Source organism: Cetorhinus maximus, chromosome 26 (genome assembly GCF_964194155.1).
Source record: "Cetorhinus maximus chromosome 26, sCetMax3.hap1.1, whole genome shotgun sequence".
NCBI classification, from domain to species: Eukaryota; Metazoa; Chordata; class Chondrichthyes; order Lamniformes; family Cetorhinidae; genus Cetorhinus; species Cetorhinus maximus.
Window position 1 is genome coordinate 13592322 of NC_135904.1, and position 16484 is coordinate 13608805.

Below are 16484 nucleotides of genomic sequence, written 5' to 3' on the forward strand. Positions count from 1 at the left end.
ATGGCGGCAGGGCCCGCTTCTCCGGCAGGGATCGGCTCCCTGCCTGCCGGAGATTGGGTCGGGCCCGCCCGCCCGGCAGGCAGAAAATTCTGCCCATGGTGTTGGGGGTATTGGCTAACTAATAGGAGACAGATTTAGGATAAGGGGGAGTTTTCAGGATGGCAACCTGTAACCCCAGTGGAGTACAACAGGGATCAGTGCTGGGGCACAATTGTTTACAATATATATTAATGACTTGGAAGAGGGAAATGAACGTACTATCACCAAGTTTGCGGATGACACAAAAATAGGTGGGAAGGCAAGCAGTGAGGATGACACAGAGTCTACAGAGGGATATAGACAGTTTAAATGAGTGGACAAAAACTTGGAAGATGGAATATAATGTGGGAAAATGTGAGATTATGCACTTTGGCAGGGAGAATAGAGGAGCTGAATATTATTTAAATGGAGAAAGACTTTAGAAAGTTGCAGCACAGAGGGATTTGGAGATCCCCTTGCATGAATCCCAAAAAGCTAGCATACAAGTTCAGCAGGTAATAGGAAAGGCAAATGGAATGTTGGCCTTTATTTCAAAGGGAATGGAGTATAAAAATAGTGAAGTCTTGCTAAAACTATACAAGGCACTAGTTAGATCACACCTAGAATACTGTGAACAGTTTTGGTGCCCTTATCTAAGGAAAGATATACTGGATTTGGAGGCAGTCCAGAGAAGGCTCACAAGTTTGATCCTGGATATGGAGGGATTTTATTATGAGGAGAGATTGAGTAGGTTGGGCCTGCACTCACTGGAGCTTAGAAGAATGAGAGGCAACCCAATTGAAACATATAAGATTCTTACGGGACTTGACAGGGTAGATGCTGAGAGATTGTTTCCCCTTGTGGGGGAGCCTAGGACCAGAGGGCCTAATCTCAGAGTAAGGGCTCGCCCATTTAAGACAGAGATGAGGAGGAATTTCTTCTCTCAGAGGGTAGTGAATCTGTGGAATTCTTTACCACAGAGGGCTGTAGGGGTTGGGTTGTTAAGTATATTCAAGGCTGAGATAACAGATTTTTAATCAGTTAAGGGAATCAAGGTTTATGGGAAAAAGGCAGGAAAGTGGAGTTGAGGATTAACAGATCAGCCATGATCCCATTGAATGGTGGAGCAGAAATGATGGGCCAAATGGCCTACTTCTGCTCCTATGTCTTATGGCCCTACGAACATGTCGGGTGGATCCTATATATAGAGACTATCCTTCCCCAAAGTGGCCATCACTGAACTTTGCATATTCCTGCAGCCAGATTAACAACAACAACTTCTACATAGCACCAAGACCCCTCATTTGATACAAACAAGGCTAGGATAGCTCACTGGTGACACCTTCCAGTACCATCACCTGCCACCTTCACCTTTCGACCTTTGTAATCCTTAAGGAGATCATTTTATACAGAATGGATCTTGCAATGTGTGTAAACTTTGACAGCTCATCAACATCTGCTTCTGTTTTGGCCAAAGTAGACAGCACACAATAAAAAACAGATGTCTGTCACCAGAGGAAGTACAACCACAGCCACTGAGGTCACCCATTTAAGGAATGTGCCCTTTAAAAACAGGGAAGGTAATTGGAAGAGGAGGCCACAGATGGGTAAGCAGGAGGCTCGGGGTTGGTATCACACTGTTCCTGCCTTCATGCTACATACTATTCAGTCACACAGGCAATAATCATACAGCTGCACTGGTGTCAGTTATCATTGAGCACTGATTTGTGCTAACAGTTTAAGAGAAGGGCACTTAACACTCCTTTCTATGTCTCTACAGCTCCAGCAGAAGAAGCAATTTGTGCATCTTCCCAAATTTGGACATTCCATCACACTCTTTGTCACAGTAATATGAAAACAATATATTTGGGAATGTAATATGTCAGATCTGTGGGACAGACATTAGTATTTAACTTGTTTTGCATACTTTTTTTTGTACTGAAATAGCACTGAACGTATACTTTTTCTTGTTTAAGTGAGCACAAACCTTTTCCCCTCTCATTCTTCAGCAAGTATGAAATTCTACAACAAATTTCTTGGCCATTGGATTCCAAGACCCACAGGCAATGACACATTGATTAGGTCACTATGATTAACTTATGCATATTTTCTGCTCTGTTGATACTGCTATTGCATTAAGTTCTTTTCCCTGACCCCTTCACTACTAATCCTTTGCCCTTTGTATTTTGACCTCTTGCTGTGCCTCGGGGATCTTCCTAAAGGAGCTATCTTTGAAAGCCTGCCTGATGTATGAATCTATTGAAATGCACTGAATGTCTAGCAAAACAACAGGAGCTCTGAAACAAATCCAAGTGTCTGAGGTAAGCGAGCGTTCAAGATTTAAACACAGCTGCAATTCTGAAATGCAGACACAGGTAACGAGGAATGGAAATAAATCTAAAATGTTGGGATCAAGCTTACATTTTTACATACATAAAGCTGTGATGATTGATAAATGTTGATATCTGTAATAACAGTAGTATTTAATGATATTGCTCTAGAAGCATACGAAGAATAGGAAAAAATAATTTGATTTAATAAGCCTGTATTTTTGCTAATTTTGTAAAGCTGAAGATCCCAGTAGTTTGTAACCACCATTTATACATCAAAATGAGAATACTGTCTTCAGATCACCCCAATTAATATATTTTTGTTCTTTTCACCTTGTTCTAATGCTCTGGCCCGCTTCATGATTATCTCTACCTTGGCTCAGTTTCTTACATTTCTTGCTCACTGATATTCTCACCTCCCTGAGTAAATACGCAGATGTTCAAATCCAGCACTATTTAGTCAGTAACACAACTTCATTTTCAAAAACTGTGCAGATAGATGGTAGACAAGTCATTTTTATCCACACCTCTATCAATACTTCTTTATAATCAGGTTATACAAGAGCAGTGTGGACTGGTATATCATTTGCTGAAGCAAAACTATTTTTACCCTCTCGCACTATTTGTCAGAAAAATCCCAATATTCATACCCTTGCACAGATCCCTAGCTACAAGTAACAACTGTCCACCTGACATACATTACAAATACTGTAACAGAGCAATAGTTTCAATGTTCACAAGTGTTCAGCATTGGTACAATGAAATTTTCTTTGTTCATCAATCAATATTAAATCCTCTTGAAGCAGAGTGAGAACTGCTGTCAGATAAAGTCTGTTACCAAAGTAACTATTAATCAGGTGTGTTAGTTGATGAAAGTCGCAGACATATGTAGTCAATACACGATTGAAAATAAAATCAATGAGCTTGCCAGCTGGTATAGATATCAGCCCATCTGCAGTCATTGGTTAACTTGATGTTAGTCAGCATATTATTCCCCCATGTGTATTCCACCATGACAAAATACAGCGTAAAATAAAGTGATTTAAAGCTTGTGAATGCAATCAGCACAGTGCTACAACTGATAATCTTAATGAGTTTATGACTAGTAATAAAGAATTGTGTTTGTAATGTAAAAGAGATCAATATAGTTCATATGCCATTAAAGGTATAGTGAGTCTCAGTAAACTAATTTGGTAATATCACACATGTCTGAGTAGTAGTTTATTGAGTCCCTGACACACTGGTGGGAAGCGATCAAGGGAAGCATCAAGAGGTTTTTCATCCTCAAAGGCACCCAGAAAGCTAGAAAGGAACAGAGGGAAATGTCCCGACTCCAGAAAAAGATGCAGAATCTGCTCCGGCTGCAGTCGATGGGGGTCGATGTCAAGGAGGAGCTCCAAGAGGTGAAGGGCCAGCAAGCCTCGCACTTTGTCTCGGAGGCCTCCAAGATCATCTTCCGTTCCAGAGTCCGCTCCGTGGAGCAGGATGAGACGTGCTCACGTTTCTTCTTCCAAAAGGTACACAGAGAGCGCTCTGTGATCAGCAGCCTGAAGGAAGAAGACGGCTCAGTAAAGTCATCACGGTCCGACATTCTGAGGATCAGCAAATCCTTTTATGCCGGACTGTATGACGTGAAGCCCACGGACAGCACGGCCTCCCAGTCCTTCCTGTCCTCTATCACGGAGGTCTTAGACCACAGTACGCGGGAGAGCCTGGACAAACCGCTAACTCCTGATGAACTGACTAAGGCCCTCGAGTCCTTCGAGAAGAGTAAAACCCCCGGAAGCGACGGCTTGCCGGCGGAGTTGTATTCGGCTCTGTGGGACTTGATCGGCCCAGACCTGCTAGGAGTGTACGAGAGTATGCTCCTGGCCGGTAGTATGTCAGAATCCATGAGGAAAGGCATCATCACCCTCATCTACAAGCACAAGGGGGAAAGGGAGGAAATTAGAAATTGGCGACCCATTTCACTGTTGAATATGGACTATAAGATTCTGTCCAAGGTCATCGCCAATCGGGTCAAATCCGCTCTGGAATTGGTGATTCACCCTGACCAGACCTGCTCTGTGCCAGGCAGGAAGATCTCTGACAGCCTGGCGCTGCTCAGGGATACGATTGCCTATGTACAGGACAGGGGTGTGGATACCTGCCTCATCAGCTTGGATCAGGAGAAGGCCTTTGACAGAATATCGCACACCTACATGGGGGATGTGCTCTCCAAAATGGGCTTTGGGGAGGGAATTCGAAATTGGATCCAACTGCTCTACACTAACATCAGTAGCGCAGTCTCAATCAATGGGTGGGAAACAGATAGCTTTCTGATTAAATCTGGAGTCAGGCAGGGCTGTCCTCTCTCGCCTGTCCTTTTCGTGTGTTGCATAGAACCCTTTGCCGAGTCCATCAGGAAGGATCCGGGCATAAGAGGAGTGACGATCCCAGGCAGTGGAGGCACTCAGGTAAAAGCCTCCCTGTACATGGACGACGTCGCCGTCTTCTGCTCGGATCCGCTGTCGGTGCGCAGACTGATGCACATCTGCGACCAGTTCGAACTGGCCTCGGGAGCCAAGGTAAATCGTGGGAAGAGCGAGGCCATGTTCTTTGGGAACTGGGCTGACCGATCCTTTGTCCCCTTCACTGTCAGGGCTGACGGCCTGAAGGTGCTGGGGATATGGTTCGGAGGGACCGGGGCATGCGTTAGAAACTGGAAGGAGCGAGTGGCTATGGTGAAGAGGAAACTGGGCATGTGGGAGCGACGCTCCCTCTCCATTGCGGGTAAGAACCTGGTCATCAGGTGTGAGGTACTCTCGCTGTTGCTGTACGTGGCGCAGGTCTGGCCCATTCCAGACTCCTGCGCGACGGCGATCACTCGAGCCATCTTCCGCTTTATCTGGAGGTCGAAAATGGATCGTGTCCGCAGGGACGCGATGTACAAGCCTCTAGATAAAGGGGGAAAAAACGTGCCCAACATCGCCCTCATACTGATGGCCACCTTTGTGTGCGGCTGCATCAAGCGGTGCGTAGACCCTCAGTACGCAAACACCAAGTGTCACTACGTGCTGAGGTTCTACCTGTCCCCGGTGTTGCGAAGGATGGGTCTGGCCACGCTGCCGCGGAACGCTCCAAGTAGTTGGACCGTGCCGTACCACCTGTCCCTGGTGGAAAAATTTATGCAGAAAAACACCTTTGACCACAAGTCCATCAGGCAGTGGTCAGCACGTAACGCCCTAGAGGCCCTGAGGGAAAAGGAGAGGGTGGACCCTGTGGGATGGTTCCCCGAGCAGACTGTCAAAGTCATTTGGCAGAATGCCTCATCGCCAGAACTTTCCAACAAGCACCAAGACGTAGCTTGGCTGGTGGTGAGAAAGGCCCTCCCCGTCAGATCCTTCCTACACGCCAGGAGGCTCACCCCCTCTGCACGTTGCCCTCGAGGTGGCTGTGGTGGGGAAGAGACCGTTGTTCACCTCCTTGTGGATTGTGCCTTTGCAAAGAAAGTCTGGAGAGAGATGCAGTGGTTGCTGTCGAGGTTCATCCCGAGCAGTTCTGTGACACAGGACTCTGTGCTCTACGGGCTGTTCCCAGGGACACACACCGAGACAAACATCAACTGCAGCTGGAGGATCATCAACTCGGTGAAAGAGGCGCTTTGGTCTGCCCGAAACTTGTTGGTCTTCCAGCACAAAGAGTTGTCCCCGACCGATTGTTGCGGACTGGCACAATCCAAAGTCCAGGACTACGTGCTGAGGGACGCACTAAAGCTTGGGGCAGCTGCCGCAAAGGCGCAATGGGGAAGGGTCGCTGTCTAAGACCTTTCTACCACAGCGCACCGAGAGACTGGGAACTGTTTAGAGCCCCTCGGGCTGTACAGATCAAAATGAAAGGCTGTAAATGACTGTAATATTGTTTGTACTGATGCACCTGGTGATACATTTTGTAAAAGTTTAACCTGGATTGTACCCTTGTAATGTTGTTTTTGAAATGGTTTTGAATGTGATTGAAGATATTTTGTGAATAAAGTATATTTTTACAAAAAAAAAGTTTATTTTCATTTGTCTACTTCTGTAAATGGTGTGTTGCTAATGTTATGAGATTTTTTAATCCTATACATTGAGGATCTTAAGTGAGCAATATGACAGTACGACTATATTGAAGACCTGAGATATAATTTGTGATGTTAACTCAAATTCATCAATAGATTTAGATTCATAGAATAACAAGAAGACCAGAATGTGAATTTTGGCTAAACTGATGAGAGGACCACTTTGTTTGTGAAATCAGTTTGAGCAGTTTTAATCCAGTAATCTGGTACCTGGAGTTCTTAAAACCTGCTGATTGCCTTTAAGGTGTCTTGCTACTGATGGAAAAGAAATGGTTACATTGAGGAAGCGCTACTTTATTCACTAAAGTAGGTGCACCTGCTTAAGGACAGGTTCCAGTTGAAAACTTTTGCATCATGAATGCTGTTGTATTTCTGGCACTTAGTGTTGCTAAGGTGGGGGTTTGAAGTTGGGGGGATGTTTGGGAGTGGTGTTTATAAATCAAAGGGATGTTTCTGGCATGGATTTCACTTGCCAATTTAAAATACTTTTCCCTTGGTGCTGCAGCTATTTCCCTTCCTCCCCCAAAGCGGGTGAGTCCAGCAAAAATCAATATTCATGAAAATAAGCAAAGCCCACCCCACAGCATAACTGGTGAGATCTCACAGGGTCAGAAAATCTGCGCCATGTGTGTTCTCTTAGTAATGTTGACACCAGCAAGTAAAAAATAATTGTACTATATCTCACTATTCAAACACATATGGAATTTTTTTGTGTACAGGCACAACTCAGTCCCAAATGATTAGGAACTGCAGCAAATCCAATATACAGCTTTCAATATTCTTGCATCACCTCATTTGTATACTTACTCAAAGCTCAAAGTGTAGGGATGTATCCTGAAAAATTGCATTGCAGTTTCCATTTAAAGGGTTTTGACACTGAAGAGGAAAGTGCTCAATAGGGTGACAAAAACTTGCTGCCTTGAATGTTCAAAAAGTAATTCAACTTGATAACTTTTGGGAAGAATGAAAGGAAAAAGAAGTGATGGGCAAAAGTTAAGTGAGCGAAATGCAATGTGGAGCCAAGAACCTGCAGGTAAGTAACAGAGCATTCCAGCAGCTGATCCCCTGTTTGAAGGAGGAGGCTGTCGCAGGTGGTTGTGTGAATGTTGGCTAAGCTTGCACTCCAAGGCAACATACCAATAGATCAAAAGCAATATACTGCGGATGCTGTAAATCTGAAATAAAAATACAAAATTATGAATATACTCAGCAGGCCTGGCAGCATCTCTGGAGAGAGAAACTGAGTTAACGGGTTGGATTTTTTACCTCTGATGGAATCAGAGGTGGACGAGAGCTTAATAATAGCCCCATCATCTAACTTGTTGGTTCCCCAGCTCCACCCTGCCTCCAGGCTATTTTTGAGAACCTGATTGGGGCCAATTCAAAAAGGAGTTTTCCATTCAGCCACCAGGTCCCCACTGGAGGCCAGTTTAGGTACCTGGAGGCGGGCACTCCATGGCAAACTGGCGGGTGGAGGGGGTGGGGTGGGGGGCGGGCAGCGCACCAAGGAGGCCTAGAGGTCCTCCCTGGCTGCCTGAATGCAGGAGCAGCCACAGGCCGCCCATTAGAGGGGTTCCCCCACCAACAGTGGTGGATCTTTTTTTAAATTAAAGATTTTAAAATGTTGGAGAAAGGAAGCTTATATCTTGAAGAGCCCTCTCTCTTATTTACCTTCCATTGCAACCTGCTACTCCTTTCAAGCTAGAAGACATCTGATTCACCCTCTAGCTTTGAGAGCCCACAGATGATGAACCTGCTTCCTGGCCAGTAATTGGCTGCCCTGTGGAAAATCACAGGTGAGTGATTGTTTCCCCCAGGGGGCAGACTCGAGACCCAGAAACAGTCCCGACCTCTGTTTCCCATCCCTGGTGGAAATGTCCAGCCCAATGTTTCAAGTTGATCACCTTTCATCAGAACACCATCAAACCCCATAGGTCAGCTTTGTAGCATGTCTGAAAGCCCCATCATGCGAATAGAATATAGTGTGTGAAACGGAAGAAGAGCATGGGTTAAGTCTTGACATCATTTGGGCTATTTTTCTCATTGGTTATTATATATCTTTCTCACTATTATGGTGGCAGTTATGGTTATAAGGTAACTTCAGTTTAGCTGTAAGTGCTTTGAATAATGTGTACTTACACCTATATCCAACTTGTGCTTGTGTTTTTTACCTTCTCTATATTGATTTCTAACACCTTCTCAATTTCAGTGCTCCACAGGACCCCAATATGTAATCATCTTGGTGAAGTGAATGTGCTGAGATGTTGTGTAGCAAACAGATTAAGTTGCAGTATGAAAAGGTGGTGTTCCAGTGACTGCTGACAGTGCTGTGACCCTCCAAAGTACTTGCTGCAATATATGGGAAACTAAGAATGATTTAGAACATAAGTAATCAGTTGGTTTGGGAAATCCAACTGTGAGAGTAGTTTCTGCAAAGCAGAAATATTCTGCATTTCCTTTCTTTGAAAGAAAATTCTCATGTCCTTCCCGTTGTCTCCTCTCCTTTTCTGAAACTGCTGACTCGGACTGGGATCTGGATGGCCTCCAGAACCTCAGCCAACTGGGCATTCTTCATATGTTAATCTGGATGTTGGAAATCTATTCCAAATCATAACCAAGCTCAATTTTGTACTCCCTGAAACCCACGCATGTACATTCTACCTGAAGTCAGTGGGATCCTTCCACTGTATGTAACTCAGTTCCATAATTGGTAGCAAATGTGTTAACGTCGTGACAGTTGAAAACACTACATTTTCACTCTTGTTGGGTAAATTCTGGATAACGCAGAACACTGCTTTTAAAATTCAATGTGCTGTACATGGTAAGGTAGGATGTATGTTTGAACCCTCGCTTCTTCACAAGTCAATTTCCTGATCTTACCCCATTCCATCTTAAGGATGTTCTGAATGAAAGCCAGGTGGATTTCCAGTAGAGGAAAATTATTTTGGTGAAGCACTCACTTGTGATCTTGTGGGATAAATTACACAGGATTTTTAATTAATTTCTTGTTTTCTTTAGATTTGAAAGAATGGTTTGTGCTGCATTCAGTTGGTGCCAAAGTGCGATTATGATCTGCTACCTGGCAAGAGTGGCATGGTGTCTGAATCCTGATGATCCCAATGTGTGCAGTCACTGGGAGAGGTAAACCCAATAGTTCAGGCTTCCTTTTTACTCATGCATTTTATGTGTTTTTTTTTAATGTTCACAAAAGAATTTGGAGACTTCAATTTGTACAGTTGCTGGCAGAAACAATATTCAGATTGTATACTGATCTGAAAGGGGAGGGTCTCTGATCATTACCTTTTACATTTTTGAGTAAGTCACATCCCATATTGATAGTGGGAATCCTTGTAATACAGAATACAGGTACCGGATCCCTTATCTGGTGTCCCAAAACCTGGAAGAACCCAATTGTCGGGTCCTGCCCTGGAAACTACATTCCCAATCAGACATTGCTGTCCGTTACATCTGGGTCACGGCACGCTGTTCCCCTGCTCTTTGGATCTGGGATTAATGGCGAAAGCTGGCCTGGTCCACTCCTCATCCCTTCCTTTCCCCATCCAGGCTGTGTCCAGCTTGGCGGAGAAATCAGCCCAGCTTCAATTATCATAGCTGAAGAAACCAAAATCCAGAAAATCCCCAGATCCAGTACACGTCCAGTCCCGAGCTTCCTGGATATGGGGCCTAGTACCTGTACACAGCTTTGAATAAAAGTTCTGCCTGAAAGGTGGCAACACTTGGTGTATTTGGAGATCTACCCCCAACAGGGTGTCAGTAGCTTTAAGAGAAGAGGAGAGAAGGGAAGAAGATTGGTAGAAAATTTGAGGAATATGTAAAGCAACTAATTTTAAACCAAAATTATCGATGGAATGTTAAAATTCACATTTACAATCCTCTGTGCTCAGTATATAAAATAAGGCACAGTTTGTATTTTAATTTAGTAAGGGTCATCTTAGGGTCACCTAAGTTTCTTTTCATATTTCTATTATATGCCAAGATATTTTTGATTGCTGGTTTATCACAGCCAACTTAATAGAATGATTAATTATCTAGCTTGGCCAACATGCCTATATTTGGCAAGAGGCCTAAAACATGATATCCTCCTTCTGCCTCATGCAATTGGAAAACAGGCATGGACTGTTTCCATATTTTGATACTTTTAATTTGTCTCCCTCAGAAGCAGGTGCTATAATAACCTCCATCGTGCTTTCTAGCCATTTTTTTTTTACGGCTTATCTGGCAGATGCAGTAATTCACTTTTCATGCAGAACGTTGGTTCAGTTATCCAGATAGTAACTGAAAATCTGTGTGTTGGCAACTTTGTTAGCCAGAAAATACACTACTACAGCCCAAAAAGTTAACAGTTATCCCCTGTTAGCTTACTTTTTCCATATAATTTAGAGACAAATCCCAACTTATTTTATAAGCAGGTCTGCTTAGAGCCAAAAATATTTCTAACTTAGGATACTTTTGGTGGGTGCACTCAAAAGTCATAGTACCCAAACATTAACCGAAGGATTACAAGATGAATTAATCAATTGAAGTTATAGGATTTGCACATGCATCTGTATTTAATTATTGGTTAAAAATGCAATCACATTGAAAAAAACAAGCACTGAAGGTTGGCATGACGCAAAGAAAGGCAGACTTCTGCAAACTGGAGATTGTACATTGGGTAGAATTAATAATAAGAATATAAAACTTATATTCTGTTGCTTTTATATGTAAAACATTTTTAAAAACACATTTAATATTGAAGTGTTTTATTTATATTTTATTCTGCAATTTTGGATGAGTAGAAGCCTTGAACAAATGGAAACAATCTTCTTTTACCTGCTCTAATAAGTGTAAATGTAAGCTGGAATGTTGATTATTAACAAAGGTGGGCATTCATCTCATGTTTCTTATTGTATTAGATTCAGAACAAACTGAAAGTAAGCATATACCTAATCATTTTTTTATTACTAATAAGATTACATTATTGTTAGGACATACAAATTTTTGTGGGATAAGCTAGAAATTCAGTCAAACTAAAACTCTATTCTGATTTTGTGACTATAAAAATTACTTGCAAGAGCAGAGGAAAATTAGCAGTTTATACTCTTCTCAGAGACTATAGTTAATAAAAATGCAAAGTACAAGATACATAATGTATTAAAAAAATTTTTGTAGTTTTAAAATTAGCTTGTTTAAGCAGCAAGAAATTAATTATTGCAGTGATTCTTGAGGTTAACCAAGAAACTAAGACTTCTTACTATTTTTTAAAAAAGCATTTGCAAATCAAAAGCACAAACACAAACTATTGATTGAGCGAAGTAGTATGAGCACAACATTGCAATCAAGAGAAAAGCCAGATTAAACTCTGGTATTGATTTGCTGTACATCACATGATGACTTTGTTATGGAGACGTTAATAAATCACATTGCAATGGGAGCCTGCAGCAAATGACCTTTATTGCCCTTTAGGATTAAGTGCTGATTATTAAACAGTTATGACAATCTGTCTAATTTCCTCAAAGAAATTTCTGATTCAGACAGAAACTTGCAATTATGCTATAGTACCTTTGAGACAACAAAAAGGGAATTTCATTCTCAGGAATTGAATGACTTTATAAAAGTAGAGAACGCAACACATCGTAGTTGAAATATGCTGTGTCACAGAGTGGTAAATACAGCTTTGCATACATAATTTCTGATCTCAACCATACTTCCAAAGAAGCAGAATAGAGAATAAGCATTTCACTCACAAGGCAGTTTTAGAATTTGAACGATAATAATCCCGATGAATTGGTAGACACCTCAGATCAGGGGTCATATTTTGCTGGCCTGCCCATGCCTGAACATTTGCCAGGCAGGATCATGGAATCATACAGCAGAAAAGGGGGCCATTTGACCCATTGTGTCTTTGCTGGCTCTTTGAAACAGTTATCTAATTTAGTCTTGACCCCAATTCTTTTTCCCCGTAATCCTACAAATTAATTATCTTTAAGTACACATCCAGTTGTTTTTTGATGGTTCCTATGGAATCTGATTCCACCGCCCATTCAGGTAGCACATTCCAGATCATAACAGGACTTTGTTGTTCAGAGTTCGCCTGAAGTAGAGTGTCTGCTCAGGCTTTAGAGCAACCAAATTTAGTGGGCCAATTCAGCAGCATAGACTGGTTACACTATTGACTGGCAGGGTCTTACACTGGGAAAAGGGGTCTAAACAGAATCCACAAGGCTCCCCTTGGATCCTTTCATCTAAGAGGTTCACAGCTGCAAAGCCCATCTGTTTTGGACACCCTTGCATTTGGTACCCTATAGTTGCAGGTAGAGGAAAGTGAGGTAAGAAGGCTGAAGAACATCCTTGCTCCCCTCACATCCTGTGCCAATTTAGAGATGCTCTGCAAACCCCACCAAAACAAATTTGGGTGGAAGGCTGCCATCACAAGCATTTGTTTCTTTTTCTTATCAGTAGCCCCTGGAGTGGGCATCCCTGACAGGAAATTTGATTCTTTGGTCTCCAGCCTTCATTCTCAGCAGGAGAGTATCTACATGAAGTGAGCTATCTGGTAAAATTGAAATTGATGGGTGGAAAAACATGAGGTGTGCACCAACAATTTCCTGATATGCCCAGAGGTGAGAAAGTTTTGCACCACAAGTGCATATTTGTAAATTTGGCACGTCATGTAGAGCCACAAACAAAGTCTGACATTCTGGATGCCAGGTTTGTTTGGGCATCTACGAGCAAGTCATTACTTCTATTCATAATACCATGAAATGGTAGAATAAAGGTTTGGGCTGGTGTTTGTCCACACTGGGAGCTGCTGCTTGTGGAATTGCTACGTGGAACCAGGCATTTTACTATGGACAGGCAACATTAATTTGAAAGAATGAGTAACCAGAGAGCAACTAAATACTGGAAAACAAAAGTTACAATATTAATAAGAAATGTTACTCTGGGAACTTGCAATGATGAAACAGAATACTTGATTGAGTGGTTGAAACATTTTGCTGTACACTGAAATGAGATAAAAACCAACACGCTTTATTTGTCTGTTTTTTATAAAATGGCAACAAATTTCTGACATGAATGAATTCCCATCAACTTTGATCCAAACTGGAAACCGTGGCGTCATTTTACCATTGATAATCAGGATATTATGTAAATTCATGTTCTTTGACAGGAAGCAATGTACTAAACAAAAACTGTGTTACATTTAATATTTTAGACAATCAATATCTGGCCTTGTGGTTAATGATGTTTTTTGATTTTCTTCCTGTTTTCAATTCTCATTATCAGAATAGTTATTGATTAAAATTGTTTATGTTTTGTTTTTTCTCAGTTATGCTGTCACTGTTCAGGAATCCTATGCCCACCCCTTCGATCAAGTCTACTACACGAGATGCACTGATATTCTTAATTGGTTTAAATGTACTAGACACAGGTTAGTTACAAATAGAACAAACATATATTATATAGATCAATGGTTAATCCTTCAGTGAGGATTCAATTGTATATCAATTAGATTGAATTACTTAGAACAAAAACAAAAATACCTGGAAAAACTCAGCAGGTCTGACAGCATCTGCGGAGAGGGATACAGTTGACGTTTCAAGTCCGTATGACCCTTCATCAGAACTAAGGCATATAGAAATGAGATGAAATATAAGCTGGTAGAAGGGGGTGGGACAGGAGAGCTTGATAGGGGGCCAGTGACAGGTGGAGGCCAAGAAGAGACTGCCAAAGCTGTCATAGACAAAAGGACAAAGGGGTGTTGATGGTAGTGATATTATCTATAGGATGTGCTAATGTGGACATTAAGGGAAGCATGCTAGTGGCAGATGGCCCTAGTGCGGGTGGGGTGGGGGGAAAGGGATCGAAATGGGCTCAAAGGTGGAGATGAAACAATAGATCGAAATAAATTTAAAAATAGGAAGGCAAAGAAAAAATATAGTTGTAAAAAAATTATAAATTATTGGAAAAAGGGGATCGGAAAAGGGGTGGGGATGGAGGAGAGAGTTCATGATCTGAAATTGTTGAACTCAATATTAAGTCCGGAAGACTGTAAAGTTCCTAGGCGGAAGATGAGGTGCTGTTCCTCCAGTTTGCGTTGAACTTCACTGGAACATTGCAGCAGGCAAGGACAGACATGTGGGCATGAGAGCAGGGTGGTGTGTTGAAATGGCAAGCGACAGGGAGGTCTGGGTCATGCTTGTGGACAGACCGAAGGTGTTCCGCAAAGCGGTCATCCAGTCTGCGTTTGGTCTCTCCAATGTAGAGGAGACCAGATTGGGAGCAGCAAATGCAGTAGACTAAATTGAGGGAAGTGCAAGTGAAGCACTGCTTCACTTGAAAGGAGTGTTTGGGCCCTTGGACGGTGAGGAGGGGGGAAGTAAAGGGGCAGGTGTTGCACCTTCTGCGGTTGCATGGAAAGGTGCTGTGGGAGGGGTTGAGGTGTAGGGGGTGATAGAAGAGTGGACCAGGGTGTCGTGGAGGGAACGGTCCCTGCGGAAAGCCGCCGGGAGGGTGAAGGGAAGATGTGTTTGGAACTGGCATCATGCTGGAGTTGGCGGAAATGGCGGAGGATGATCCTTTGAACGCAGAGGCTGGTGGGGTGATAAGTGAGGACAAGGGTGACCCTATCATGGTTCTAGGAGGGAGAGGAAGGTGTGAGAGTGGATGCGCGGGAGATGGGCCGGACATGGTTGAGGGCCCTGTCAACCGCCGTGGGTGGAAACCCTCGGTTAAGGAAGAAGGAGGACATGTCAGAGGAACTGTTTTTGAAAGTGACATCATCAGAACAGATGCGACGGAGGCAAAGGAACTGAGAGAATGGGATGGAGTCCTTACAGGAGGCGGCGTGTGAGGAGCTGTAGCCAAGGTAGCTATGAGAGTCGGTAGGCTTGTAATGAATATTAGTGGACAGTCTATCACCAGAAATTGAGACAGAGAGGTCAAGGAAGGGGAGGGAAGTGTCAGTGATGGACCATGTGAAAATGATGGAGGGGTGGAAATTGGAAGCAAAATTAATAAATTTTTCCAGATCCAGACGAGAGCATGAAGCGGCACCGAAGCAGTCATCGATGTACTGGAGAAAGAGTTGTGGGAGGGGTCCTGAGTAGGACTGGAACAAGGAATGTTCCACATACCCCATAAAGAGACAGGCATAACTGGGGCCCATGCGGGTATCCATAGCCACACCTTTTATTTGGAGGAAGTGAGACAAGTTTAAGGAGAGATTGTTCAGTGTGAGAACAAGTTCAGCCAGACGGAGGAGAGTAGTGATAGATGGGGATTGTTCGGCCTCTGTTCGAGGAAGAAGCAGAGAGCCCTCAGACCATCCTGGTGGGGGATGGAGGTGGAGAGGGATTGGACGTCCGTGGTGAAGAGGAGGCGGTTGGGGCCAGGGAACTGGAAATTGTTGATATGATGCAGGGCGTGAGAGGAATCGCGGATGTAGGTGGGAAGAGACCGGACAAGAGGAGAGAGAATGGAGTCAAGATAGCAAGTTCCATGGGGCAGGAACAGGCTGACACGATCGGTCTGCTGGGACAGTCCTGTTTGTGGATTTTGGGTAGGAGGTAGAAGAGGGCATTCTGAGGTTGGGAGACTGAGGTTGGAAGCTGTGGAGGGAAGATCTCCAGAGGAGATGAGGTCAGTGATAGTCCTGGAAACAATGGCTTGATGTTCAGTGGTGGGGTCATGGTTCAGGGGGAGGTAGGAGGAAGTGTCTTCTTGGCCTCCACCTATCACTGGCCCCCTATCGAGCTCTCCTGTCCCATCCCCTTCTACCAGCTTATATTTCATCTCATTTCTATATGTCTTAGTTCTGATGAAGGGTCATACGGACTCGAAATGTCAACTGTATCCCTCTCCGCAGATGCTGTCAGACCTGCTGAGTTTTTCCAGGCATTTTTGTTTTTGTTCTAGATTTCCAGCATCCGCGGTATTTTGCTTTTATCTTAGATTGAATTACTTGGCACTTCACTGTGACTCCTGATGTGATGGTATGAAGAAATGAGAGAAACTATAAAACTCACCGCAGGATAAAA

At 43.3% G+C, this 16484-nt stretch overlaps 1 protein-coding gene across 1 annotated transcript in view; it reads left to right on the forward strand.

Moving 5' to 3' along the window:
• The window catches only part of megf11 (multiple EGF-like-domains 11), a 464413-nt gene that overhangs the window by 86350 nt on the left and 361579 nt on the right, over positions 1 to 16484 (forward strand). The window contains exons 2-4 of the mRNA XM_078530151.1: positions 2241 to 2339; positions 9463 to 9585; positions 13775 to 13876. Of these exons, the coding sequence (XP_078386277.1) occupies positions 9473 to 9585; positions 13775 to 13876 (215 nt within the window). The 5' untranslated portion in view covers positions 2241 to 2339; positions 9463 to 9472. The remainder of the gene's footprint in view (positions 1 to 2240; positions 2340 to 9462; positions 9586 to 13774; positions 13877 to 16484) is intronic.